Source organism: Muscardinus avellanarius (assembly GCF_963383645.1).
Source record: "Muscardinus avellanarius genome assembly, chromosome: 10".
Taxonomy (NCBI): Eukaryota; Metazoa; Chordata; class Mammalia; order Rodentia; family Gliridae; genus Muscardinus; species Muscardinus avellanarius.
The window spans coordinates 19,421,720-19,447,927 of NC_137796.1; the positions used below are offsets into that span (position 1 = coordinate 19,421,720).

The 26,208-nt window shown below is 39.8% G+C and overlaps 1 protein-coding gene across 3 annotated transcripts in view; it reads left to right on the forward strand.

Moving 5' to 3' along the window:
* Positions 1-528: 528 nt before the first annotated feature.
* NAE1 (NEDD8 activating enzyme E1 subunit 1) overlaps positions 529-26,208 on the forward strand; it is a gene marked incomplete at both ends in the record, with an annotated part of 30,530 nt that continues 4,850 nt past the window's right edge. The window contains 17 exons of one of the 3 annotated variants that reach the window (XM_080704146.1): positions 529-581; positions 6,017-6,125; positions 6,208-6,272; positions 8,558-8,588; positions 9,501-9,572; positions 9,792-9,871; positions 11,240-11,349; positions 13,288-13,397; positions 15,028-15,090; positions 15,492-15,555; positions 15,874-15,965; positions 19,057-19,116; positions 19,201-19,334; positions 20,976-21,051; positions 21,353-21,392; positions 22,141-22,227; positions 22,910-23,002. In XM_080704146.1, the coding sequence (XP_080560272.1) occupies positions 529-581; positions 6,017-6,125; positions 6,208-6,272; positions 8,558-8,588; positions 9,501-9,572; positions 9,792-9,871; positions 11,240-11,349; positions 13,288-13,397; positions 15,028-15,090; positions 15,492-15,555; positions 15,874-15,965; positions 19,057-19,116; positions 19,201-19,334; positions 20,976-21,051; positions 21,353-21,392; positions 22,141-22,227; positions 22,910-23,002 (1,339 nt within the window). The remainder of the gene's footprint in view (positions 582-6,016; positions 6,126-6,207; positions 6,273-8,557; positions 8,589-9,500; positions 9,573-9,791; positions 9,872-11,239; positions 11,350-13,287; positions 13,398-15,027; positions 15,091-15,491; positions 15,556-15,873; positions 15,966-19,056; positions 19,117-19,200; positions 19,335-20,975; positions 21,052-21,352; positions 21,393-22,140; positions 22,228-22,909; positions 23,003-26,208) is intronic. The other 2 variants (XM_080704147.1, XM_080704148.1) reach the window with 2 other exon arrangements.

Sequence of the window (26,208 nt, forward strand, 5' to 3'; positions counted from 1 at the left end):
ATGCCCCTGGGTTCCACCCCCAGTACCGCAAAAAAAAAAAAAAAAAAAAAAAAAAAAAAAGAAAAAGAAAAAAAAAATGGCTGGGGATGTAGCTCAGAGGTAAAATGCCCCTTGGTTTCATCCCCAGTACTGCAAAACAAACAACAAAAACCAACCTAACAGACCCCTCTGAAGGAGACCCATTCATTCCCATTACACAGGTGAGCAGACAGAATTTAAACAGGATGCAGCCCAAGTGATTAAAATCCAAGTCCGCCTGTTTGCAAAGCTCGAGTTCTCCACGATTACTGCACCGAGAGGGTCCAACGTCTATTCTAGCGACGCTGGGGCATCACAACAGACCCCACCGCCTCTTGGAGCCCGTTCCCGGCCTAGGCGACGGGTGCCGGTGACGCATGCGCAGTGCGACGGCGACGCCCCCTGGCGGCGGCGCGGGAGGCGGCGGCGCGCGCTCAGTGCGCCTGCGCGCGTGGGGAGCGGGTGGCCGTGCTCGGAAGTCGCTCCGCTAATCCCGCGGCAGGCGCGGCCATGGCGCAGCCGGGGAAGCTGCCGAAGGAGCAGAAGTACGACCGGCAGCTGAGGTGAGCCGGGCCCGCGGGGCCGAGCGAGCGGCGGCGCCGTAGCGTCCGGGCCGGCCCTGGCGCGCGGCGGGCGGGCCTCCCTAGGCCTCGGCGGGGCGGGCGCGGGAGCCGGCGCGCTGCTCCGGGCCGCGGGGCTGCCCCAGGCCGGGCTCCGGCCCCAGGGCGCCCGGGCCGCCCGCCGCGCCTCCCCGCGCCCAGGCCCCTCTTTTGTAGAACAGGGGATCGCGAGCACCCCATCCCGACCGCGGAGCTCTGCGCCGAGCGTCAGGCTTTGTCCTAAGCCAGCGCCGTCCAGTAGACATTTAATACTGGTCTCACGCGAGCCGCTTATGTACGTGATTTTAAATTTTGTAGTAGTCACCTTTAGGAAAAATAAGTAAGAAGAAACAAGTGAAATAAATTTTTATAACGTGTTTAACCCAGTGTGTGCAGAATAGTACCATTTGAATGCGTAATCAATATAGAAAATTATTATTTTTTTACTGTCTTAGAAAAGAGAACGTATAGCACATTTTATTTATTTTTTGGTACTGGGGATTGCACCCCGGGGCATTCCACCTGGGAGCTACACTCCTGCCCTATTTTTAGTTTTTATTTATTTTGCAATAGGGCTTTTTCTAAATTAGTGCATTCGGGCTTCCAACTGGTTATCGTACAGTGTCAGTATCCCAAGTACTTGGGATTACAGGTGTGCACCACCGTGCTTCATTACAGCACAGCTTAATTTACGCTATTCTTATTTCTAGTGCCCACATGAGGCCAGTGGCGTAACAGGACACAGTTAAACCATCAGACTGACCCTTGTTACTTCCCTACCCCTTCCTATTCCTTCCCCATTCCTTACTTAATGAGCATCTTCTGTCTGTTGAGTTATTGGAGGTAATTAAGATGCTTCCCCGCCCTTCCTAGAGCCTCCAAGCCAAGAAAAATTATAATATGTTCTTAAGGAATGAGACTTCCATTTGGACATGCAGGCCGGTGCAGTATTAGGGGCTTTAGATACTTAGTTCTGAGAGAACCGTTGAAGGCGGACACTCTTCGTGCTTTACAGATGGAGAAACTGAGTCTTGGAGAAGTTAGGTAACTTCCCAGAACGCCCAGTTTTTATATTTATTTATTTATTTGTTTATTTTTTGTGGCACTGGGGGTTGAACACAGAGGTATTCTACCTCTGAGTTATACCCCCAGCCTGATTTTCTTTCTTTTTTTTTCTTTTTTCTTTTCTGTACTGGGGATGGAACACAGGGGCATTCTACCACCAAGCTACACCCCCAGCCCAATTTTTTATTCTTTATTTTGAAACAGGGTCTCACTGAGTTGCAAAGGGACTCACTGGATAGCTGAGGCTGTCTGTGAAACCAGATCATCCTGTCTCAGCCTCCCAAATGCTGAGATTACAAGCATAAACCACCATGCCTGGCTGATTCTATTTCTTATTTATTTATGTATTTATTTTGGTGGTACTGGGGTTCCTGGAAACCGTTTTACCTCCGGGCTGCACTCCCTGACCTGTTTTTTTATATTTTTATTTGGAAACAAGGGTCTCTTAAGCCAGCAAGGCTGGCTTCCAGAACGATCCTCCTGTTTACGCCTCCCAAGTGTGGGGATTACAAGCATGCGCCACAATGCCCGGCACTGAATTTCTTATTTTGAAACAGGGTCTTACTAAGTTGCAGAGGGCCTAAGTTGTCAAGGCTGGCTTTGAACCTGCGATCCTCCTGTCTCAGCCTACCAAGTACTGGGATTACAAGCGTGTGCCACGGAGCCTGGCTTAACTCCCATGTTTTAAAACTCAGGCCCTCGGGCTTTCTCAGCTTGTACCCAGTCACATCACAGATCCTAAGCTTCTAAGGAAAGAAACAAAGGGACAGAGCTGTTGTAACCACCATGTTTTCATACCAGTTTTTAGAGTTCTTGTGTTTTGAGTGCAAATATAACCATACATGACCAAGCTGAGAAGATGGCTGAGGTTATTAAGCTTTAGAAGAAGGCTTTTACTGAGTCCATTCCATTGAAAGAGCAAGCTTTACTTTTCATACTTGGAATTGGTCATTGGTTTGGAAATGTCAGAAAGAAGCAGTTAAAAGCAAAGCCATGGAACCAGATAGCAGTCTCAAGGCCCTGGTCTCAGGCCAGCAAGATAGTAGAAAGGATTGCTTTGTTGTTTGGCTCCTTTTTGACACATATTACCTAGAGATGCACCAGGCTCATTCTCTAACTATCCAGTCTTCTGTCAGCCACATATGTCTGTGTGCCCTACTTCACGGGAAAAGACATGTTTCTAGTTCATCTGGTTCTTCCAGACTATTCCTCCATTCATTTGACAGCTGTTCCATAATCTCCTACTGTGCCAGGTATTGGGGCTCCAGTGGTAAACACATGGGGTGGTCTGGGTCCTTATGGAGCTTAGAGTGGAGAGATAATGCTCAGCAAATAAAAATCTGAATGGGGCAATTGGTTGTGATTTGCTCTACACAGTAAGGAAAATCTGCTTTAAAGAAGGCGACAGGGAAAGCACATCAAAGTCTTCCTCAGTCCTCTGTGCTGTTGGTACTTATCTGGCTATGGCATTTGTTAATGGTTCCCCCCCATATCTTTTTGTACTGACAAGATAAATGTTATTTTAGAGGGGGAAAGGTAACTTGGTTGGCATGAAAGCTATGATACATGTGTGATCATGTACCTTGCCCTGTTGATGTTCTGATGGGAATCAATTTATGACATACATTTCTAATTGTTATAACTTATTTGTGTTAGTGTACGTATTTACTAATCACAATTAGAATGTTCATCAGATATTTCATATATATGTATACTACATACATACACACACACACACATATATATTTTGTGTGTGTATGTATGGTACTGGGGATGGAACCCAGGGGCATTTTGAAACAAGGTCTCAGTAAGTTGCAGAGGACCTCACTAAGTAGCTGAGGCTGTCCACAAACCCTGATCCTGATCCTCCTGTCTCATCCTCCCAAGTACTGGGATTACAAGGGTGGGCCACCATGCCCGGCTCAGATACTATGTTATAAGACACTTCTGTAGAAGTCAACATGAGAGGCTTTTAATATAATAATAATTCTATTTTCTTGGTAAAGTTTTGCTTTCTACCTCTGAGCTACACCCTAGCACTTTTAAAATTTGCTTTGATGCAGGGTCTTGCTAGGTTACTAATAGTCTTGCTACAGTGCTGAGGCTGTCTTTTGAACCAGCAATCCTTCTGTCTCAGTCTCTTAGGTACTAGGATTACAGGCCTGTGCTGCCATGCCTGCCTATCATGATCTTAAATGCACTGGATCTACATAACTTAGGAAAAATGGAGTAGAGAACAGATTAGGTTTAAGTTACAAGACACTTTATTTTTTGTAGGTCTGGGATTGGAACCCAGGGGCATTCGACCTCTGAGCCACACCTCCTGCCCTATTTTTTATTCTTTATTTTGAAACAGCGTTTCACTAAGTTGGGGAGGGCCACACTATGTAGCTGAGGCTGTCAGTGAACCACAATCCTCTAGTCTCAGCCTCCTGAATGATGGGATTACAAGCATGCGCCACCACGCCCAGCTCAAGACACTTTATTTTTATTTTACTTTTATTGGCACATTATAGTCTCACATCATAAGGCAGTTCATAATGACACTGACCTGCATGCACACAGCACTTGGTGTGCAGTCCCTTTGCTCCCTTCCCACTCCCCCATTCCCCATACAAGATATTAAGATAGGCATTGGAGCCTGGCATGATGGTGTAATTGTAATCTCAGTATTTGGGAGGCTGAGACAGGACAATCACTAATTTGAGGCCAGCCTCAGCAGTTAGGCCCTGTGCAACTTAGGAAGACCCTGTTTCAAAATAAAAATAGGGCTTGTAGTTCAGAGATAGAATGCCCCTGGGTTCAATCCCCAGGACAGCACGCGCGCACACGTGCACATATACACACGCATACACACTTTGGTATCCTCACCTGTGAACATAATGTGGGAAGCATTGCCTTCATTTATTTCCCCTCTACCCGCGCCTAAACCACCTCCTTCTCTCCACTGGAGTTTGTCCTCATCTAAAGTCCCTCTTGTACCATGATTGCACCCCAACTTTCACGGAGGAGAGAAAACATGTTCCTTCACTTTCTGTGACTGGCTAATTTCACTTACATAATGTTCTCCAGGTCTCTCCATTTTATTGCTGAGTAGAATTCCATTGTGTGAATATCCCATGATTTTGTACTTCTTTTATCTGTTGATGGACACCTAGGTAGGTTCCATAATTTGGATATTGTGAATTGTACTGCTATAAACATGGGTATGCATGTATTACTCTTTATGTTCTTTTTTATTTTTATTTTTTGGCAGTACTGAAGATTGAACCCAGGGGCATTCTATCTCCGAGCTACACCCCCAGCCCTACTTTTTATTCTTTATTTTGAAACAAGGTCTCATTGAGTTTTGGAGGCTCTACTAAGTAGCTGAGGCTAGCTGCGAACCTGGATCCTCCTGTCTCAGCCTCTCAAGTACTGGGATTACAAATGTGTACCACCACACCTGGCTATTACTATAATATTCTGATTTCAGTCCCTTTGGAAAGATACCCAGGAGTGGTATAGCTGGATAATAGGGTGAATCCATTCCCAGTTTTCTGAGGAATCTCCACTCTGGTCTTCATAGATGCTGTACTAATTTGTAATCCCATCAGCAAGGGAGATGAGTTCTGTTTCCCCACATCCTCCCCAGTATTTGTTGTTTGACTTCTTGATGATTGTCATGCTAATTGGGTTAGATGGAATCTCAGTGTAGTTTTTATTTTACTTTCCTAATAAACAGGGTCTTAGCTCGGTGTGGTGGAGTCCCTGGGAGGCTGAGACAGGAGGATCACAGGTTCGTAGCCAGCCTCAGCTACTTAGGCCTTCACAACTTAGTGAGACCCTGTTTCAAAATAAAGAATAAAAAACAGGGCTGGGGGTGTAGCTCGGAGGTAGAATGCCTGTGGGTGAAAAACAAAACACCCCAGAATCTTGCTATGTTGTCCAGACTGGCCCTGACTTGGCTTAGGGATTCTCCTGCCTTATCTTCCCAAGTAGCTGGTGCTACTGGCTAAGGTACTTCCTTAATGTCAGTGAGGATTTTCTGTTGACGTTCTGTTCTATAAGTGATCTGTCTTGAAAAGGGTAATGGAGAAGGAGCTAGAAGGCCAAGTTTCTAGTTCTGTTTTGATGCTCTTCCCCGAGTTATGCAAAGTATAACCCGTCTAAGTCTTTGGTTACTCTGCCTTATAGTCCCCACATTGACATCTGTTTCTGTCTCACATGTTTGCTATGGTGATAACATCAGTTACTCTATGCAAGAACACTCTATAAAGATCAAAGATCACCATTCATGAAAGTTTTATTTCTGTGAAGTTTTTTAAATGTTAAATTTGTGTCTTGTTTTGTAGATTGTGGGGTGATCATGGGCAAGAGGCCTTGGAATCTGCTCATGTTTGTCTAATAAATGCAACAGCTACAGGAACTGAAATTCTTAAAAACTTAGTACTACCAGGTAATGTAGTTTGGTGGTTGCATTCTAAGTTGACTTCTTTAAGGTTCTGATCTAGAAATATATATTTTTGTCTGACTATTTTGTTTACCAGGTATTGGATCATTTACAATCATCGATGGAAATCAGGTCAGCGGAGAAGATGCTGGAAACAAGTATGTTCTATTCTTTTCAAACATATACATGTTAGGGAATGCAGCACAGAGCTCTGGACGGGCAAGGCCGAAGCTGAGCTTTACATCCTTAATCAGTGACTGCACTCCATTGGAAATCATCCATATGTTTAGAATTGTGGTGAGAAAGAAGTGCTGGCAGGGAGTCAGGTGCTAGCAGTGTCTGTGTGTAGTGGTGCACATTTGTAGTCCCAGTACTTGGGAGACTGCGACAGGAGGATTGCAGGTTTGAGGACAGCCCCAGAAAGTAGTGAGATTCTCATTAAACTAGCAAGACCCTGTTTCAAAATGAAAATAAGCCAGGCGTGGTGGCGCACGCTTGTAATCCTCGAATTGGGAGGCTGAGACAGGAGGATCACGCAGGTTCGAAGCCAGCCTCTGCTGGCTTAAGAGACCCTGTTTCCAAATAAAAAATATAAAATAGGTCTGGGAGTGTAGCCCGGAGGTAGAAGGCCCCTCTACCCTCTTCTACCCTTTTTTTTGGTAGAAGACCACCAAAAAAAAAAAAAAAAGAAAGAAAATAAAAGAAAAGAAAAGAAAAAAGAAAGAAAATAAAAAATAAGGCTGGGGGTGTCACTCAGAGGTAAGATGCCCTTTGGCTTAATCCCTAGTACTACACACACACTCAATCCCCAGTACTACACGCACGCACACATGCACAAACAATAAAAAATGAAAAGAATAGTCATTATTCTCTTATGAAATTTGGGCACTTTCTAAGCTCCTGTATTGATTACTATTAATATATAGTTATCAATAATTGCATTTGGAGATTGCAAGAATGAGAAAAATAATGCCTGTTGTGGGGTCTTCTAAGTTCAGTACAGGTATGTCTCTCACTTTATTATAGTAGTTCTATAAGATGTTGTTTTAAGCATGATCTATATAACATTCTTTATAGATTATCATAGATAAACTTTCAGAGCATTCTCAAATTAGATTCCAAATTCACTTTTCAGGTATTTGGAGTCTGGGATCTCTCATTATATTTGTCACTTAAATAGAAACAATGAGTAAATACAATGAAAACCAAAATTTAGTTCACATTTAGCTTAGATACTTTTTCCTGGTATGGTAGTACAGTTTCTGCTATTGACAACAGTCCTTTTATTGGTATCTGGAAAGAAAATGTTCTATTACCCTTCTTTTTTTGTTTTGGTGGTACTGGGGTTCCTGGGAACCCTTCTACCTCCGGGTTACACTCCCAGACCTATTTTTATGCTTTTTTATTTGGAAACAGTGTCTCATAAGCCAGCACGGCTGGCTTCGAACTTGAGTGATCCTCCTGTCTCCGCCTCCCAAGCGCGGGGATTACAAGTGTGCGCCACCACACCCGATGCCCTATTACCCTTCTTACTTGGTTGATTGTAGGATGTGTTAAGAATAAATTTTCTTTTTCTTCTTTTTTTCTTTTTCTTTCTTTTATTTTATGGAGCTGAGAACTTATGCCACAAAATAGCACCCTGACTCTGATTAGCAGCCTTACTCATATCTGGGCCTTGGAATATGAGGATATGTGTGGGGAGAAGCCCAAATAAATCTGTTACAGTGTCTTGCAGAAGCAGTTTGGTTTAATACAGCATTTCCCTAGGGTAGTCTGAGGAATACTGGTTCTGTGGGACATTAATAGCTGTTAAATGGGCCAGTGGCTTCTGTGGTCAGACAAGTTTGGGAAATAGGGCAAATGAAGTTAAAATTTCTTTACTATAAAATTTTAATAGCAGCTGGGTGTGGTGGCCGATGCTTGTAATCCCAGTACTTGAGAGGCTAAGACAGGAAGATTGCAGGATTGAGGCCAGCCTCAGCAACTTAGTAAACCCTTCTGTAAATTAGTGAGACTGTTTCAAAATAAAAAATAAAATAGACCTGAGGGTGTAGCTCAGAGGTAGAATGCCCCTGGGTTCAGTCTCCAGTGCCATCCAAACAAACAAAAACAAACTTTGATATCATGTGTATTTTATATATTATGAATTTCCAAGAAGGAAATTGAGGATGTAGTGATTCTCTACTTTTCTCTTTTGGCCTGGGAACCCTGTTTTTCAGAGTATCTTGTGATTTGTGTTTTGTGTTGGACACTTGGAAAACATTGATTTATTAGCCCAGCTTTGTTTATATGTTTCATCTGACTTTCTTCCCCCAAGAGGACTGCTACAATTTGTTATCAAGATGGCGTTTGTTTTATACTATGAATGCATTACACGTTACCACAAACTTTTTCTTTACAGCTATATAAGCTTTTAATTTATTTTTTATTCTGTCCACTTTAGTTTTTTCCTTCAAAGAAGCAGTATTGGCAAGGTAAACAATCAATTTGTTATAGAATGTAGTTGTGTGTGAGCATCTAATAATGCCAATAATGGCTAGATTGTCTAAAAAGTCTTGACTTTGAAAGAGCTTATTCTCAGCTGGGCTTGGTGGCATGTTCCTGTAATCCCAGTATTTGAGACCATAGAAAGCACAGGTTCGAGGCTAGCCTCACCAATTTAGTGAAACCCTCAGCAATTTAGTGAGTCTCTGTTTCAAAATATAAATAAAAAGGGCTGAGGGTGTAGCTTGGAAGTAGAATGTTCTTGGGCTCAATCCCTAGGACCTGAATAAATAAATTAATATAGGAATGAATGAATAACTTATCCTTTGAGAAAAAAAGTTAACTCATTTTCTAATCTGGTAAACCTTTATATGTTTGGAGTCTTGAGTAACATTGATGTTCATAGGATTGAGCATTCTGGTTAACAAAATTTTCAACTGATGTTAGCCAGAGATTCTTTTTATATTTCAAATAAGATTTCTCCCAGTATGGGAAAAAAATTACAAAATTGTGTTAGTGAGCTAAATCAGAATGGAAGTTATAGTTATTTTAATGATTCTTGTATAGGGATTGTATATGTGAGCTGTTATAGTGAGTCTGAACTTGATTTCGAGTATCCCTGGCTGCTAACCAGTTGTGTTTTTTTCTTGTTTTTTTTTTTGTCATTTGCCTAATCAGAAAAGTCAAGGACAAATAATGTGGTTATTTAAGAACTCTGGATAATGACAGCTTAACTTTGTCTTAGGTAACATTCTGCTTGAACCTCAGTTTAAAGACTGTGGGAAGCAGAGATGTCATACATAAGCATGATAGTTTCAAAGTGTATTTTGTCTGATCTGTAAATTGGGGGATTACGTTGTAACTATTTTCTAATTCAAATCAAATGCTTTCTTTCTAAAAAGAACCGAGCTGAAGCTGCCATGGAATTCTTGCAAGAATTGAATAATGATGTCTCTGGAAGTTTTGTGGAAGAGGTATACTGTTTATGCACATTGCTATTTCTGTTCTGAAATATAATTTTTAATAAATCAAAGGCCTAGAAATTTAGAATTTTGAATCTTTGTATCATTTATGTTTAGTTAGAATTGAATTTGTTGCCTCACGTATTCTAAAATAGCTCCATAGCTTAACTGTTTCTGCCATGTCTAACATGATTGTGAAATTGTTGGATTTTTTTCCCCTGTCCTATTTAGAGTCCAGAAAACCTTCTAGACAATGATCCTTCATTTTTCTGTAGGTTTACTGTTGTGGTTGCAACTCAGCTTCCTGAAAGGTAAGTTTTGATATTAATATGTTATTTTAATATACTAGATTTATATAGTTTTATTTTCTCAGTACAGTCTAAGATACAGTTTCTAAAATTTTTAAATTCTATAGAAACCTTCAGTTTGAAGCTCTTGTATGTATTCTAGCATTGAAAAGATGGGAAAGAGAAAAATGCTGAGATATGAAAGATTTTTAGGTACATGCAGAGCAGTTAAACTGATCATTGGTTATTTTTGAGTCATTAAAAACTAGCTAAAGGTGTTTGTCACCAGATGAATGGGTAAGGAAAATGTGGTATATTCACACAATGGAGTCTTACTTAGCTATAAAGAATAACAATTGTCATTTGTAGTAAAGCGGATGGAACTAGAGAATGCTGTGCTAAGTGAGATCAGCCAGTCTCAAGTCAAGAGTCCTATGTTTTCTTTCTCATATGCAGAATGTTGTACAAAAATAGGGAAACAGAAGGAACGTAAGATGAGGAAAGAGACCAGTAGAATAAGGGAAGGGGCTTGAGGAAGGAAGGTGGGGAGGGAAGAAACAAGGCTTGAGGAAGGGAACGGTTCATTAAGGTTATATCTGCACATGAAGGTGTCGTTGCTAATCTCACTAACATGTAGGGGAAGGAGAAAGGAGGCCCAGAGTGGGATTCAGAGGGAACTAAGTGATATATGCAAGTATATGTGTCATTGGATTTCTCTGTGATGTAGAATTACAATGCATCAGTAAAAGTACAAAAATAGAAGGGGGAGAAAAACTAGTTAAGCCAGCCGTAGTGCACACACCTGTAACTTTAATACTTGGGAGGCTAAGACAGAAGGATCACAGATTCAAAGAGAGCTTCAGCGATGCAGCAAGACTCTCAGTAACCTAGTGAGACCCTGTTTTAACAAATGAAAAGGGCTAGGAGTGTAATTTGGAGGTAGAATGCTCCTGGGTTCAATCACCAGTACCAGAAATAAATAAGATGATAAAATAGGGTTGAGGGCATAGATTAGAGGTAAAATGTCCCTGGGTTTGACCTTCAGTTCCACAAAAAAAAAAAAAAAAACAAGCAAAAATTAGAATTAAAAATTCTGATTAGAATTATCTGGAGATATATTATTACATGGGTTTTATAAATATTTTTCTGTACCATTGAAAGATTTTTAGCACCTTTCTTTATAGCATGACAGAGTAGGAATATCACTCTATTCCAAAAGATATACCTACTTTGAGACTGCATCCTAAAAATGTGTGTTTTCACTGTATTCTTGATCTTAGGTAGATGCATGGGATGCATTTTGCTTCATTATTTAGTAAGAGAGAAAGTATTTTCATGCTTGGCATATATTCACTTGCTTAAGTTCTTACTTTATTTTGTTTTCTTTTACAGTACATTACTACGTTTAGCAGATGTCCTTTGGAATTCCCAAATCCCTCTTTTGATTTGTAGGACATATGGACTGGTTGGTTATATGAGGATCATTATAAAAGAACATCCAGGTAAAAATTGTTGAGCATATGGGACTTGCTATTGGTTGCTTTAGCTACAGTGTTAGAAACCTGATAATATAAAAAGTCAATTTTAAATTATAAACTTAAATTTACAATTTTAAATTACAAATTGTAAATTATTTGCAGCACATCTCTGATTATAGTTTCAAAGTGGCACTCAAACTCAGCAGACTTTAGTCTACTCTAGTCTTACCTAGCATTTTAGAAGTATACAAAGCAGAGAGACGGCAGGTGCGCAGTTTCTTCACCTTGTTGGGAAGCCAGGAAGCTATGAAAGTACCCAGTTTTTTTGCCCTTAACCTACGTAGGGCATGTATGGCTGCCACTAGAGCACACCAAGATATGTGGGGTACCCTGACACAGAAATCACACCACCTTTTTCTCCCGCCAGTCTTTTTTTTTTTTTTTTTTTTTTTTTTGTAGTAGTAGTAGGGCTTGACCTCGGGGGTGTGCTTACTAGGCAAGTATTCTACCATTGAGCTATATTCCCAGCATCTCACCAACCTTTGGTCCATTTTCATACAAGCCTTAGGTTTCTCTAGTCATGTGCAATTATGTATGACAAGCAAAGCACTTACCTGACTACTGTTCCCAAGGAAATGGTGTTATAGGAGACCAAAGTCATTTATAGGCAGGCCTCTATTGGCTCAGGGCTGGTGTTAGCTCTTCTCTGTAAAACTTCTGTTCAGTGCTCTATATTTAATTTCATTAAAATTTTATCCTGTGCCAGCTCTGGACCAGGCACTCTGTTAGTACAGTGATAGCCGTCAGCACTGACAGCAGCACTGAGGAGTAGTGTATCTACAGGTAGTTACAGAGTGGTTTGTTGAGTAAACTTCTGGTAAGTGGTACTGGGCTATTTAAGAGTTATGAATGGGAGAGCGACAGGGCAAGGATTTTGTTTTAAATGGATCACTTTGAAGTTGAGTGGATAACGTATGGACCCAAAAGGGCAAGGATTGAGAAAAGGGTTAGCATTAGTAAGTTTCCAGTGGTCTAGGTAAGGGAGAGAATCAGGGCGAGCCTTTGACCTAAGGAAGATATGTAGGATTAGGGAAGAGGGGAAGGGGAGATAGATGATAATGATGATGTGTGCCTGCCTTTTACATGGATTTTTTGTTTGCTCTTTCAAAACCTTTATAAGGTTGATATTATATCTGCTTTCAACAGATGATTCTGAGGCACAGAGAGATTAAGTTATTTACCTAATACCACATAGCTAGCAAGTGACAGCTTTTGTCTCTTTCTAAACACTCACTGAAATTGCACAGTCTCCTATACGCTAAGAGGAAAGCATTGTATAAAGAGAATTAGAAAGTGGGGAGCAACTGATGTTGGGGCCAAGGAAGCAAATGTCAAGGGTAACTATTGGATTTCCAGGGACAAGGTCTAGGTAGATGGTGATGCTATCTTGAAGACCACAGGAAGAGGAAGGGTAGGTTGTTAGGGTTGACTGTACATACATTTATATTGCTAGTTTTTTTTTTTTTTCCAATACTGTAGATGGAACCCAGGGGCATTCACCTCTGAACTACACCCCTAGTCCTATGTTTTATTATTTTATTTTGAAACAGGGTCTCACTGAGCTGCAAAGGACCTCACTAAGTAGTTGAGGCTGTCTGCAAATCCCCCTGTCTCAACCTCCCAAATGCTAGGATTACAAGCATGTGCCACCATCCCCATCTATATTGCCAATTTTGAAGTTTTTAAGTTATGACAACATTCTGTTTTAAAGGAATTTTGGCTTTACTTTTATTAAAATGTTTAGTCCACTTATGATTTGTACCTCAGTACCATGGTGAAAAAAACCTCTAAGTCCTATGGCTGTTGAAGAATTGCAGATTTCCTAAATTGCTATAATATTGTGTATTACTGCAATATTGCTAAAGAATTAAGTTTATCTTTTCTGGATTATTTGTTTCACAGTAATAGAATCTCATCCAGATAATGCTTTAGAGGATCTACGACTCGATAAGCCATTTCCTGAACTAAGAGAACATTTTCAGTCTTATGATTTGGATCATATGGAAAAAAAGGTTTGTAATATGGTTAACCTTACATTTATAGATAGGCTTAAAGCATCCTTTTTAATTTAAGGTTTTCGAATTATATACTGTGAGAAAATATTACAAACCTCTATGTTCTTGTTACTCATTTTACACAATAGTAACATTTTACTTTATTTGATTTTAGTAAATTAATTTTTCTCCTGGGCTTAAAAAGCTTTTTTATTAGCTGGGTGTGGTGGCACATGCTTGTAATCCCAGTACTTGAGAGAGGCTGAGACAGGAGTATTGAAGGTTCAAGGACAAACTCAGCAAGTAGTGAGACTCTCATCAACCTAGTAAGACCCTATTTTAAAATAGGGTTGGGGGTATAGCTCAGAGGTAGAATTCCCCTGGGTTCAATTCCCATTACCAAAAAAAAGTTTGTTTTTTTAATTGAAGAAAAGTATATAAACTGATTATCTCCCACCACCTAAATCAAGAAATCAACATTAGCATATCTCAGAAGGCCTTTTCATGGCCTTTCCAAAATAAATAAAAATACTTTAAAAAATAAACTACATGTGGTGGCACACATACCTGTAATCCCGGTACCTGAGATGCTGAGATAGGAGTATCACAGATTTGACAGCTTCAGCAACCTAGGGAGATCCTGTTTCAAAACAACTATGAAAAAGGGCTGAGTGAAGCTTAGAGGTAGAATGACCCTGGGTTCAATCCCTAGTACCACCAAGAAAAAAAAAAGTTATTTGAAGTGAATATTCATTAAAGTAGAGTCTCTTGAAACTTTTTTTTTTTTTTTTTAGTACTAAGGATCGAACCCAGAGACATTTTGCCTCCTAGCTACACCCTCAGCCCTATTTCAATTTATTTAAAAACGGTCTTAGTAAGTTGTGGAGATCCTTGGTAAGTCGCTGAGGCTGGCTGCCAACCTGCAGTCCTCTTGTCTCAGCCTCCTAAATACTAGGATTACATGCTTGGAGGAAAGTTATTTTAGTGTTTGAAAATTAGCAAGGCAACTATATATTTTTATTATAGAACTAATGATATTTATAACAGGTGATAGTTTAGTGAGCATGTAGTTTTCCTCACCTACCTATTAATTAAAATGTAGGTGTCTATTTGGTTCATCAGAAAACACAGAGATTCTTTTTTTGTCTTAGATTGTTATCTGAAGTCAAGTGATTTGAGCTCTATTTGGAGGTGTCAGTCTTTAAGGCTGTTTTCTTACTGGGAAATGGGAACATAGTAATTACCCGACATATAAGGGTTATATTGGACACCACCTCAACAACAATTTCTAAAGCAGCTGAGCACCCTAGCATATGCCTGTCATTCCAGCTACTGGAGAAGAGGCAGGAGGATCATAAGTTTGGGATCAGCCTGTGCTAGTTACCAAGGCCCTCTCTCAAAATAAATTAAAAAATGTCTGGGGATGTAGCTCAGTGTTAGAGCATTTGTCTCGCATGTGCCAGGCCCTTATTAGTGGGGCGGGGGGGGACGACCCAAACTCTAAAGCAGCTTTTGTTAACCCAGTTTTCTCCTTTACATTACTTTGCATATATCAGGAGGTAATTATTTTGTTAAAAATGAAATGGTATAATGAAGATTTAATGTTAACTAATACTGATATTTTCTTTGATCTGACTTTCATTTTTAGGATCATAGCCATACTCCATGGATTGTGATCATAGCTAAATATTTAGCACAATGGTATAATGAAGTATGTCCTTTTTTCTTTTAAATAAATTTCATATTTGGACTGTATTATAAATGATTTCCTTGGAGGAGAATGGTTGATTAATTTTTTTCCTTTTGGAGGTATAGGGCAGGTGGGAGCTTTTAAATTTAAATTTAGCAGGTCCTCTTTTAATACTAATATTTTTATTAACAAATTTAAATTTGAATAGATGTCATTCTGAAACTGGCAATGGGGAATGAATGTAGAAAAATAGAAAAGTATTTCTGTTTTTTTTTTTTTTTTTTAATCAAGTGAGCCTCTGATTTCACTGAAATATATATTTGCCCACAAAATCTCATGTGAAGAATGGGGAAAACTTTGGATTCTCAATTTTCATATTTTGAGTCTTTATAACTAGATTTTTAAATTTTTAACCAATTTAGACAAATGGACGAATTCCTAAAACCTATAAAGAAAAAGAGGACTTCAGAGATTTGATTAGACAAGGTAATATTATGGGATTTGCTTATAAGTATTATAATATTTGTAAAGCAAGTTACTTGAGACAAATGCTTATTACACTTTTAACACTTTTGTTGCTTTTAACACTTTTGTCAAATAATGCCATTGTGAGCTTTTTCTTTTGGGGAGGTAAAGGAGCCTTCCATGTATAGTTGTAATAAGGACAAATGATATGCTGTATTTCTTCTAAAAGGGTAATATTCTGATCTGCCTTTCAGAAGCTGACAGGTTTGTTTCTATAATGTTGGGGCAGGAGTAAGAAGAAAAGGGCTATTGTTTATTAACTATTTTTTATTTTAATAGGAATTTTAAAGAATGAGAATGGAGCTCCAGAAGATGAGGAGAATTTTGAAGAAGCTATTAAAAATGTGAACACAGCACTAAATACAACTCAGGTATAAAAGCGATGCTGAAGAATTCATATAAGAAGGATTTTTCCCTACTCAGGAGGTTAAGATAGATTCCAAGTTTGAGGCCAGCCCGGTGTGGTCTTGTTTTAATAAGATTTTTGTATTTTTATTAAGATGTATGTGTGCTTCAGCTTGTGATACAAATATCGATATAATAATTCATATAAATTACTTGAAATACATGATTTGTGAATACTAACAGTTTGAGGCTAGGAATTATATAATAAAAATATTTTGCTGGCCCAAAATAGTGTTGCCCAAAAAGGTAGATTTTTGTTACCCTGCTTTTTCAGTACTGGGGATTGAATCCAGAGGCATTCTACTTTTGAGGTACAGCCTCAGCCTATTTTTTTTTTAATTCTTTATTTTGAAACAGCCCCACTAAGTCGCTGAGGCTAGCTGCAAACCTGTGCTCCTGTCTCAGCCTCCCAAGTACTGGGAATACAAGCATGTGCTACCACGCCCAGCTAGGTTACCCTGTTTTATCTGACAGTAATTATTTAGATATAGTGGAAAACATTTTTAATGACATTGTACAAATATTTTTGTGTGTATATGTATGTACAGGGGATTAAACCCAGGGGCATTCCACCTCTGAGCTAAACCTCAGCTCTGTTTTGTTTTGTTTGTGTGTGTTATTTTTTTGAAACAGGGTATTACTAAGTAGCTGAGGCTGGCTACAAACCTGTGCTCCTCCTATCTCAGCCTCCCAATTACTGGGATAACAAGCAAGGCCACCCCTCCTGGCTAGGTTACCATGCTTTATCTGACTGTAATTATTTGGATTTAAAGGAAAATGTTTTCAATGACATTGTACGAATAATTTTTTTGGGGGGGGGGATTTGGGGATTGAACTCGGGCATTCTACCTAAGCTAAAAGCCCAGCCCTATTTTTTATTCTTTATTTTGAAACAGGGTATCACTAAGTTGCAGAAGGCCTCACTAAGTAGCACCATCCGGGAACCAAGATCCTCCTATTTCAGCCTCTTAAGTACTGAGATTACAAGTGTGTGCCACCATGCCCGGCTTATTCTTTGTTTTGAAACAGGGTCTTGCTAAGTTGTAGAGGGCCTCACTAAGTAGCTGAGCCTGGCTGTGAACCTTCAATCTTCCTGTCTCATCCTCCCAAGTACTGGGATTAAAAGTGTGCACCAAAGCCGGGTGTGGTGGTGCATACTTGTAATCTCAGCATTCAGGAGGCTGAGACCAGAGGATCGCGGTTTGTGGACAGCCTCAGCTACTTAGTGAGGCCCTCTGCAACTCAGTGAGACCTGGTTTCAAAGTAAAGAATAAAAAATAGGGCAGGGGGTGTAGCCTGGAGGTCAAATGCCCCTGGGTTCCATCCCCAGACCTGCAAAATAAATAAAAAATTAAAAAGTGTGCACCACCTCGCCTGGTGTACAAATAACTTAAAATTTAAAAATTATTTGAAGCTGGGTGTGGTAGCGCACACTTGTAATCCCAGTATTTGGGAGGCTGAGACAGGAGGATCCAGGTTCATGTACAGCCTCAGCTCCTTAGGTCCTTTGCAACTCAATGAAACCCTGTTTCAAAATAAAGAATAAGAAATAGGGCTGGGGCATAGCTTGGAGGTAGAATGTCCCTGGGTTCCAACCCCACTACTGCCAAAAAAAAAAAAAAATTATTTGAAGGTAGATACTATGGTTGCATGCCTGTAATCCTAGTACTTGGGAGGTCAAGACAGGAGGATCACAGATAGGAGTCCAGTACTGATGGTAACTAGCAAAACCATCCCCAGTACGTGTACACACACACACACACACACACACACACACACACACACACACCCCACACTAAGAGAGAAGAGGCATTTAAGCAGAAGCCTGGGTGAAGTGATATGCAGAGGTCAGGTGGAAGAGCTTTGCAGGTAAAGAAAACACATACATGCAAAGACCCTGAAGTAGGCGAGACTTGGCATTTGTTCAGAAGTCAGTAGGAAAGCCGGTGTAATTGGAGTGAAGAATGGAGAAAGTAGTGGGAAGGATTTGAATTTAGAGAGACAGAAAGGGCCAGATCATGATAGGGCCTTTCAGGCTGTTGCACACTGCCCGCCCTTCCTCCCTCCCTCCCTCCCTTCCTCCCTTCCTTCCTTCCTTCCTTCTTTCCTTCCTTCCTTCCTGTGGGTACTGGGGATGGAACCCAGGGGCATTCTACTTCCGAGCTACACCCCCAGCCCTGTTTTTTAGTCTTTTCTTTGAAACAGGGTCTCACTGAGTTGGAGAGGGCCTCGCTAAGTAGCTGAGGCTGGCTGCAATCTGTGATCCTCCTGTCTCAGCCTCCCGAATGCTGGGATTACAAGTGTGCGCCACCATACCTAGCCCGTATTGCTTTATATTTCTAAAAGGTTGTTTTGGCTCTTGTGATAATAGAGGAGGTTGGGAGTGGAAGTAGACCACTTACAAGATTACCACTAAGAAATTTCTTTTTCCACAGAACAATAGAATTAAAAATTACAGTTTGTATAGTTTTTTAAATTAATGTGTGATGATCTTACTAGCCATAAAATAATATAATTTAGCTGGGCGTGGTGGCGTACACTTGTAATCCCAGCATTTGGGAGGTGGAGACTGGAGGATTGCAGTTCTTGGACAGCCTCAGCTACTTAGTGAGGCCATCCGCGACTTAGTGAGACTCTGTTTCAAAATAAAAAAAAAAATAGGTCAGGGGGTGTAGCTCGGAGGTAGAATGTCCCTGGGTTCCATCCCCAGACCCACAAAATAAATAAATAAAATAATGTAATGTAATTATTTAGGGTTTCTTCACAGTGATGGTCTCTTCCAACAGCTTCTAGTTAGGGTGCAAGGATTTCAAATTTTTGACAAGCTGGAAAACCATGAATAACTGTAAATCTGGCTCAGCAGTATCTATAATCTTTGTTGTCTTCAGATGTAACTATATAAAATGACTTATTTGGGTTCTTTTACTCCATTTATGATGGAGGGGAATAGGTGGGTCTGACTGCTAACAGTGGGAAGGGGAGGACTTTCATTCAGTAGCATTGAAAATAAGGTGTGTAAGTTCTTAGTACAAGTAAATGTTTTGTGTTCCTTGTTAGATCCCACGAAGTATTGAAGATATATTTAATGATGATCGCTGCATAAATATCACCAAACAGGTAAGAACCAGAAGTAAAATGCTGCCTTAACTGCTGGGTCAAAACAAAACTCTACTTAATGTTAATATTTTCTTATTCTAATAGACTCCAACATTTTGGATATTAGCTCGTGCCTTAAAGGAATTTGTGGCCAAAGAGGGTCAAGGAAATTTACCTGTGCGAGGCACAATTCCTGATATGATTGCAGATTCAAGCAAATATATCAAACTACAAAATGTGTAAGTCACTGTTTTCAAACTAAACAACTTACCTATTTATGTTAGAGATGAATGTATTTTATCAGTCAGAAAACAGATGGAAGTTTTATTATAACCTCAGTGTTTCAAAAATAAGCTAAAGCCGGGTGTGGTGGCGCATGCGTGTAATCCCCGTGCTTGGGAGGTGGAGACAGGAGGATCGCGCAGGTTCGAAGCCAGCCACGCTGGTGTAAGAGACCCTGTTTCCAAAAATAAAATAGGTCTGGGAGTGTAGCCCGGAGGTAGAAGGGCTTCCAGGAACCCCAGTACCACCAAAAAAAAAAAAGCTAAAGAACATGGGGGCAGGGTTTTGTCTTAGTGGATTTTATTTTTAGAGCAGTTTTTGGTTCAAAACAAAATTGGGTACAAAGTACAGAAAGTTCCATGTATCCCCTGGGAGCTGATTTTTTTTCTTTCACATTTTAAGATAAAACCTAACATTTGATCATTTACTCTATGCTGTGAACTCTTCTATGCATTAATTTAGTATGTACACAGTTCACAACAACCTTATGAGAGATGCTGTCCCCATTGTGTAGATTAAGAAATGAATGCCTAGAAAAAGTAACTTATTGAGGGTCAGGCAACTGGTGAATGATAGAACCAAGATTTGACCCCATGAGACCCAGCTTCCCATCTGTAACTTAAACTGTAAAGTCTTTATGTTTGATGAATTTTTTATCATTAATCTTCAATAATTTTAAGGAGTCCATGATTGTACGTAGATATCTGCTATTCAGGTATCACTAGCCTGATCTTAATAGACTGTGATAGGGATGGACCTTCATGGATATTACCTATGTGTGGTTGGTGCATGGTACTAGTGAGTCTATGGCTACTGGCTTGGCTTCCTAAAGGGTCATATAATGTCACACAGAGAAGAGCACAGTCACGGTCTAACAAATCATGGTTTGTTGTCCTAGTCTAAGAACTTACCTACTCAAAATTTGGGAAAGGTCAGTTGAGTGTAGAAAGAAGTATGACCTCACATGAATGAAAATGAAAATAGGCTGTGTGTGGTGGTACACGCTTGTAATCCCAGTCCTTGGGAGGTTGAGACAGGAGGATTGCAGGTTTGTGGCCAACCTTGGCTACTCAGTGAGGCCCTCTGTAACTTAGTGAGACCCTATTTCAAAACTAAAGAATAAAAAATAGGGCTGGGAGTGTAGTTCGGAGGTAGAATACCTCTGGGTTCAATCCCTAGTACCACAATAAATGGAATAAAGTTTTGTGTGAATTTGTAGATGGACAAATTTTTTTTTTTTTTTTTTAAGGAAAGTCTAACTTTCCTTGGACTTGATTTCAAGAAGGTAAGTTATATTCTTCATTAAAACATTTTCTCAGATCCTCGGTCAGGGAAGTCTCGGTCATGGATCCCTCTAGCAGGGCAGGTTTGAGTTGGTTGCTGTTATAGTGGGCACCTCAGTTTTAGTGGGCCCTAAGAGTCATATCACCAGCGCTGGAAACACTAAGGTGCAGTAGCATGTCTCTGACATTTTTACATTTCATGTTTGTAGACCAGTAATTTTTGTTAAAGAGAAAGTTTTCATTTGCCTCATAGTGATCATTTAAGCTTTGCTAATTTTAGAGTTTTGTTAATTGTAGCTTTTTGTTCATTTCCAGTTACCGTGAAAAAGCAAAGAAAGATGCTGCTGCCGTGGGCAATCATGCTGCCAAATTGCTGCAGTCCATTGGCCAGGTAAGCTCCTAGGCTCACTGCACCTTTGACAGTATGTCTCCCTGAAGGCCTAATCTTGAAACTAGCCAGAAAGGGGTTGGAGAGAGATGGTGCACTGGCACTGGCTCTTTGCTTCCTTAGAGTGAGCACTCATTTGCCTGCCTAATGAGAACACCTGGTATAAGGAAACAAGGTGGTTTTGAAGTGTTCTCCTAGTTCTTGGAGACAGCCAGCCTCCCATCTCACAGCCACTGGCTCTATGGCACACCCTCTGTTACTCTTCTCTTTGTACTGGAGCATAACCTGCATTTATCTCTTATAGGCACCAGAGTCCATTTCAGAGAAAGAATTAAAATTACTCTGTAAGTCTCCTTGAATTAATTAATTTGCTTCATAAAAATGTATCACAGGAAATTTTTTCAGGAATTTTAAAGGGTTGAAATTTTTAAATTTCCATTGTCTAAATAGTATATATATATCATTATTGGGTAAGGTTTTTCTTTTCCTTTTATAATATAAATGGAGAGGGTATTTTAAGACTGGTCATAGGTAGAGCATATCTATCTATGGCAATGTTAAAAAAGATGAAAGCTTGGTGTGGTGGCTCACACCTGTAATCTCAAAAATAAATATTCCTATTTAACATATTAAAAACCAAGGCTTAGCTGGGTTTGGGAGGCTGAGACTGGAGGATTGCCGTTCGTAGACAGCCTCAGCTACTTATGCCCTCTGCAACTCAGTGAGACCTGGTTTCAAAATAAAGAATAAAAAATAGGGCAGGGGGTGTAGCTCGGAGGTCAAATGCCCCTGGGTTCCATCCCCAGACCCGCAAAAAACAAAAACAAAAAACAAAACAAAAAACCAAGGCTCATACAGGTGCCACAACCTTTTTATTTAGTGCTGAAATAGTTTCTTTGCCAGGGATGAATTTAAGATGACTTGTGTTCTTCTGCCTTCTCTGTTAACCTTTAGAACCAAGTAGAAGACATATCTTCATATTACCATATCTGTGAAGGGTACATAAAAAATTCCCTTTTCTTAAAGTGATCTATGTTTTGTAATATTCACCTGTCACAACCATTTTTTCCATAAAGTCTTTCCTGTGTTCAGGCAGCAATTCTGCATTTCTTCGAGTGGTAAGATGTCGATCCTTAGCTGAAGAATATGGCATGGATACAATTAACAAGGATGAAATTAGTAAGTATAATAACCTTCTGATGCTAGGTTAAATATTTTCTGTAAAGCCTGACATGGTGGCACATGTCAGTAATTCTAGTACTTGGGAGGTAGAGACAGGAGGATCATAAGCTCAAGGACAGCCTCAGCAACCTAGTGAGACCCTGTTTCAAAACAAAAATGAAAAGGGCTGTGGCTGTGGCTGTGGCTGAGAGATAGAATGCCCCTGGGTTCGATCTACAGTACCAATAAATAAATAAATATTTTATATATAATAGTGTTGAATATGATAATAAAATGTTAATATTTATGCTCTAATTTTATTATGTAACTTATTCGAGTAATTGTAACATATAAAAACTCACTACATAAAATCATGTATAATACACTGAGTGTATTGTATGCTGTATATAAGAGCTAAAGTTGTGATATTACTACTTCAGTAGAGATTATGTTACTAATTAGTAATTCATAAGACTGTTTGGTTACAACTTAATGCATTTCCCTTTTATCTTATTATTTCTATTTTATCATTTCTATTTTATTATCATCTATTTTTCATTTTCTATTTTGTTATCCAAAATATTTAAGTTTTGTGGTAATATTGTTTCATGTCCTGAAATTTGAGGATATAAAAAATCCAGCTCTTCAGTGTTTGTTGTAAATTACCCAAATTATTCTCACTTTTTTTTTTTCCTTTCAGTTTCCAGCATGGACAATCCAGATAATGAGATAGTATTGTATTTAATGTTACGGGCTATTGACAGATTTCATAAACAACATGGTAGATATCCAGGTAAGAATAGCAATTGAGTTAACCAAATACAATAAACACTTGAATTTTATTGACACTTTAATAAACACTTAAATTTTATTGAATCCTAAAGTATTCCTTGGGTATTTATAATGATGGTACTTAAATTTCGCATTGTAATCCCGGCATGGTGGCACTCACCTATAATCCTAGTACTTGGGAGGCTAAGACAGGAGGAACACAGGTTCAAGGACAGCCTCAGCAACCCAGTGAGGCTGTCACCCTATTTCCAAATAAAAAATAAAATAGGGCTGAGGACCCAGAACCCCCCCCCAAAAATGATTATAAACAGATTACAACTCAGAGAGGAACTACTGTTTTTTTTTTAAGTGTAATATTTGTAAATAATGTTTGAGTCTAAGCTGTTATAAAAGAATGTTGGTTGAATGTATATAGAAGAAAACTATTTTCTGTCAGGGTTTTTTTTTTTTTTTTTTGCAGGTTTGTAGATACTAGGGATATTGAACCCAGGGGCATTCTACCTCCAAGCTACACCCCAGCCCTAGTTTTTATTATTTATTTTGAAACAGGGTCTCACTCAGTTGCAAAGGGCCTCACTAAGTAGCTGAAGCTGCCCGCAAATTCCAGTCCTCCTATCTCAGCCTCCCACAGCAGGGATTACAAGCGTGCACCACCATGCCCAGCTACTTCTGTCAGTTTTCATAGTTTATTTGTAAAACTCAAACTGAGATTAGACTAGTGAACTAGTAAAAACACAAAAATATGCCAGTGACTTCTGAACCTCAGACATCTGAAGATGTAGAGATTTTTTTTTGTTCAGTATCTATTTTGTTGTCTGCAAATATAGTAACTAGAAAATTAGCATAATTTCATAAGATCTACAGTTGCTCAGAATATTTTTATTCTTGATAATTTTAATTATGCATAATTATTGCATAGCAACATATTCCAGAAATGCCAGAAAATCTGTTGCCCCAAGTAATGTAGTATATACCTCCAATTTATACTATATTGTACTCCAGTCCTAATGAACAAATGTACCAGAAGAAAAAAAGGGGATAGATACCAAATGTGTATTGCTTTATTTGTATTGTATGATTAGAATGTATTTTGGTTACTTAGTGCATAACAGATCACCCCAAAACATATTATTATCTCATGATTTTGTGGATTGACTGGTCCCAGACAATTCTTTCTTTTTTATTTTGGTGGTGGTGCTGGGGATTGAAACCAGATGCATCTGACCTCTGAGCTATACCCCTAGCTTTTTTGGGGAAGCCTTATTGGAGATTGAACCCAGGGACATTATACCTCTGAGCTATATCCCTAGCCTTTTTTTATTTTGGAACAGGGTCTTACTAAGTTGCTGAGGGCCTGGCTAAGTTGCTGAAGCTAGCTTTGAACCTGCTATCTTTCTGCCTCAGCCTCCTAAATATTGGGATTACAGGTATGTCCCATCACACAGGTTTCTTTTTTTTTTTTTTTTTTCCCAAAACAAGGTCTTGCTTACGTGCCATGTGCTGGCCACAAGCCTGTGATCCTCCTTGTCAGCCTAGCCAAATGCTGGTATTACAGGTGTGCCACCGTGCCTAGCTACAAATGATAATTTCATGATGATTTTGTGGATTAACTGGACTCAGGCAATTGTCTTTATTTTGTTTTGTGGTTCTAGGAATTGAACCCCAGGGCCTTGAACATGCTAGGCAAGTGCTCTACACTAATTTATAACTAAAGTCCTTTTATTTTGAGACTGGGTCTTGCTAAGTTTCCCAAGCTGCTATTGAGTTTAGGAGATCCTCTTGCCTCAGCCTCCTGAGTAGCTGGGATTACAGGTATACCTCACCTAGCAGGGACAGGGGTTCTCATGCAGTTGTATGATACCTGGGCTGGAGTCATTCTGAAAGCTTGACTGAGTTAGACATCCAGCAAGACATTTTCACTCACATGCTTGTCACTCAGTCAGGATGGCAGGAACAACTGGGGACTCTTCAGGCATCCCTGTCCACAGAGCTAGCTTGGGCTTCAGCATGGCAGTCTTAGGGTGTGTGTGTGTGTGTGTGTGTGTGTGTGTGTGTGTGTGTGTGTATGTGTGTTGCTGGAGATTGAACCCAAGGCATTCTACCTTTGAGCTATGCCCACAGAACAATTTTACTTTTTATTTTAAAACAGGGTCTCTTTAGGCTGTCTTCAAACCTGCAATTCCCCAAGTACTGAGATTACAGGCATGCACAACCACACCCACTTTAGACTTTTTATGATGGTTGGCTTCCTCAGAGTTAAAATCCCAAAAGTGGAAGGTAAAAGATATTTAGGACCTAATCTAAAAACTACATAGCATCACTTACTACATGTTCTCAGGGCCATCTTAGATTACAGGAGAGCCTAAAAGGGATTTTTATTAGGGAGCCGTCATGGGAGACTAGCTACCAACTAGAGCACAGGTTTTGCGTTAAGTCTGGGTTCCAATCCAAACTCTTATTCTCTTTGTGACCTTGAGTAAGCCATTATTTCTCTCCAAGTCAGTTCTCTAGTTTATGGAATTGTAAATACAGGATCTATTGGATTGTAATGGTTAAGTATATGGAGTATGAACATCACTAAACACACAGCCAACACCTTTGTAAATACTCAATAAATGGTATTACTGTTATAAAGAAGAGTAGTGCTGATAGTTTTCTGTTTTATTTTTGTGGTACTGGGGATGGAACCCAGGGGCATTCTACCTCTAAGTTACTCCCCCAGACTGATTTAATCTGAAACAGGGTCTAAGTTTCAAAGGGCCTCACTAAGTAGCTGAGGCTGGCAGTGAACCTGGATCCTCCTGTCCCAGCCTCCCAAGTACTGGGATTATAAGTGTGCTCAGCTTATAACACCCGGCTCCCCAGCCCTATTTTTAGTCTTTATTTTTGAAACAGGGTCTTACTGAGTTGAAAAGGGCTTCCCTAAGTAGCTGAGGCTATCCGCAAATCGCAATCCTCCTGTCTCAGCCTCCCAGATGCTGGAATTACAAGCATGCCCCACCTGGCTAAAACATCACTATCTATTTAACTCCCTGGTTTAAAAACTATCATTACAGGCCTAGGGTGGTGTCAGACGCTTGTAATCTCAGCATTTGGGAGGCTGAGACAGGATGATCGTGGTTTACACACAGCCTCAGCTACTTAGTGAGGCCCTTTGCAACTCAGACCCTGTTTCAAAGTAAAGACTAAAACACAGGGCTGGGAATG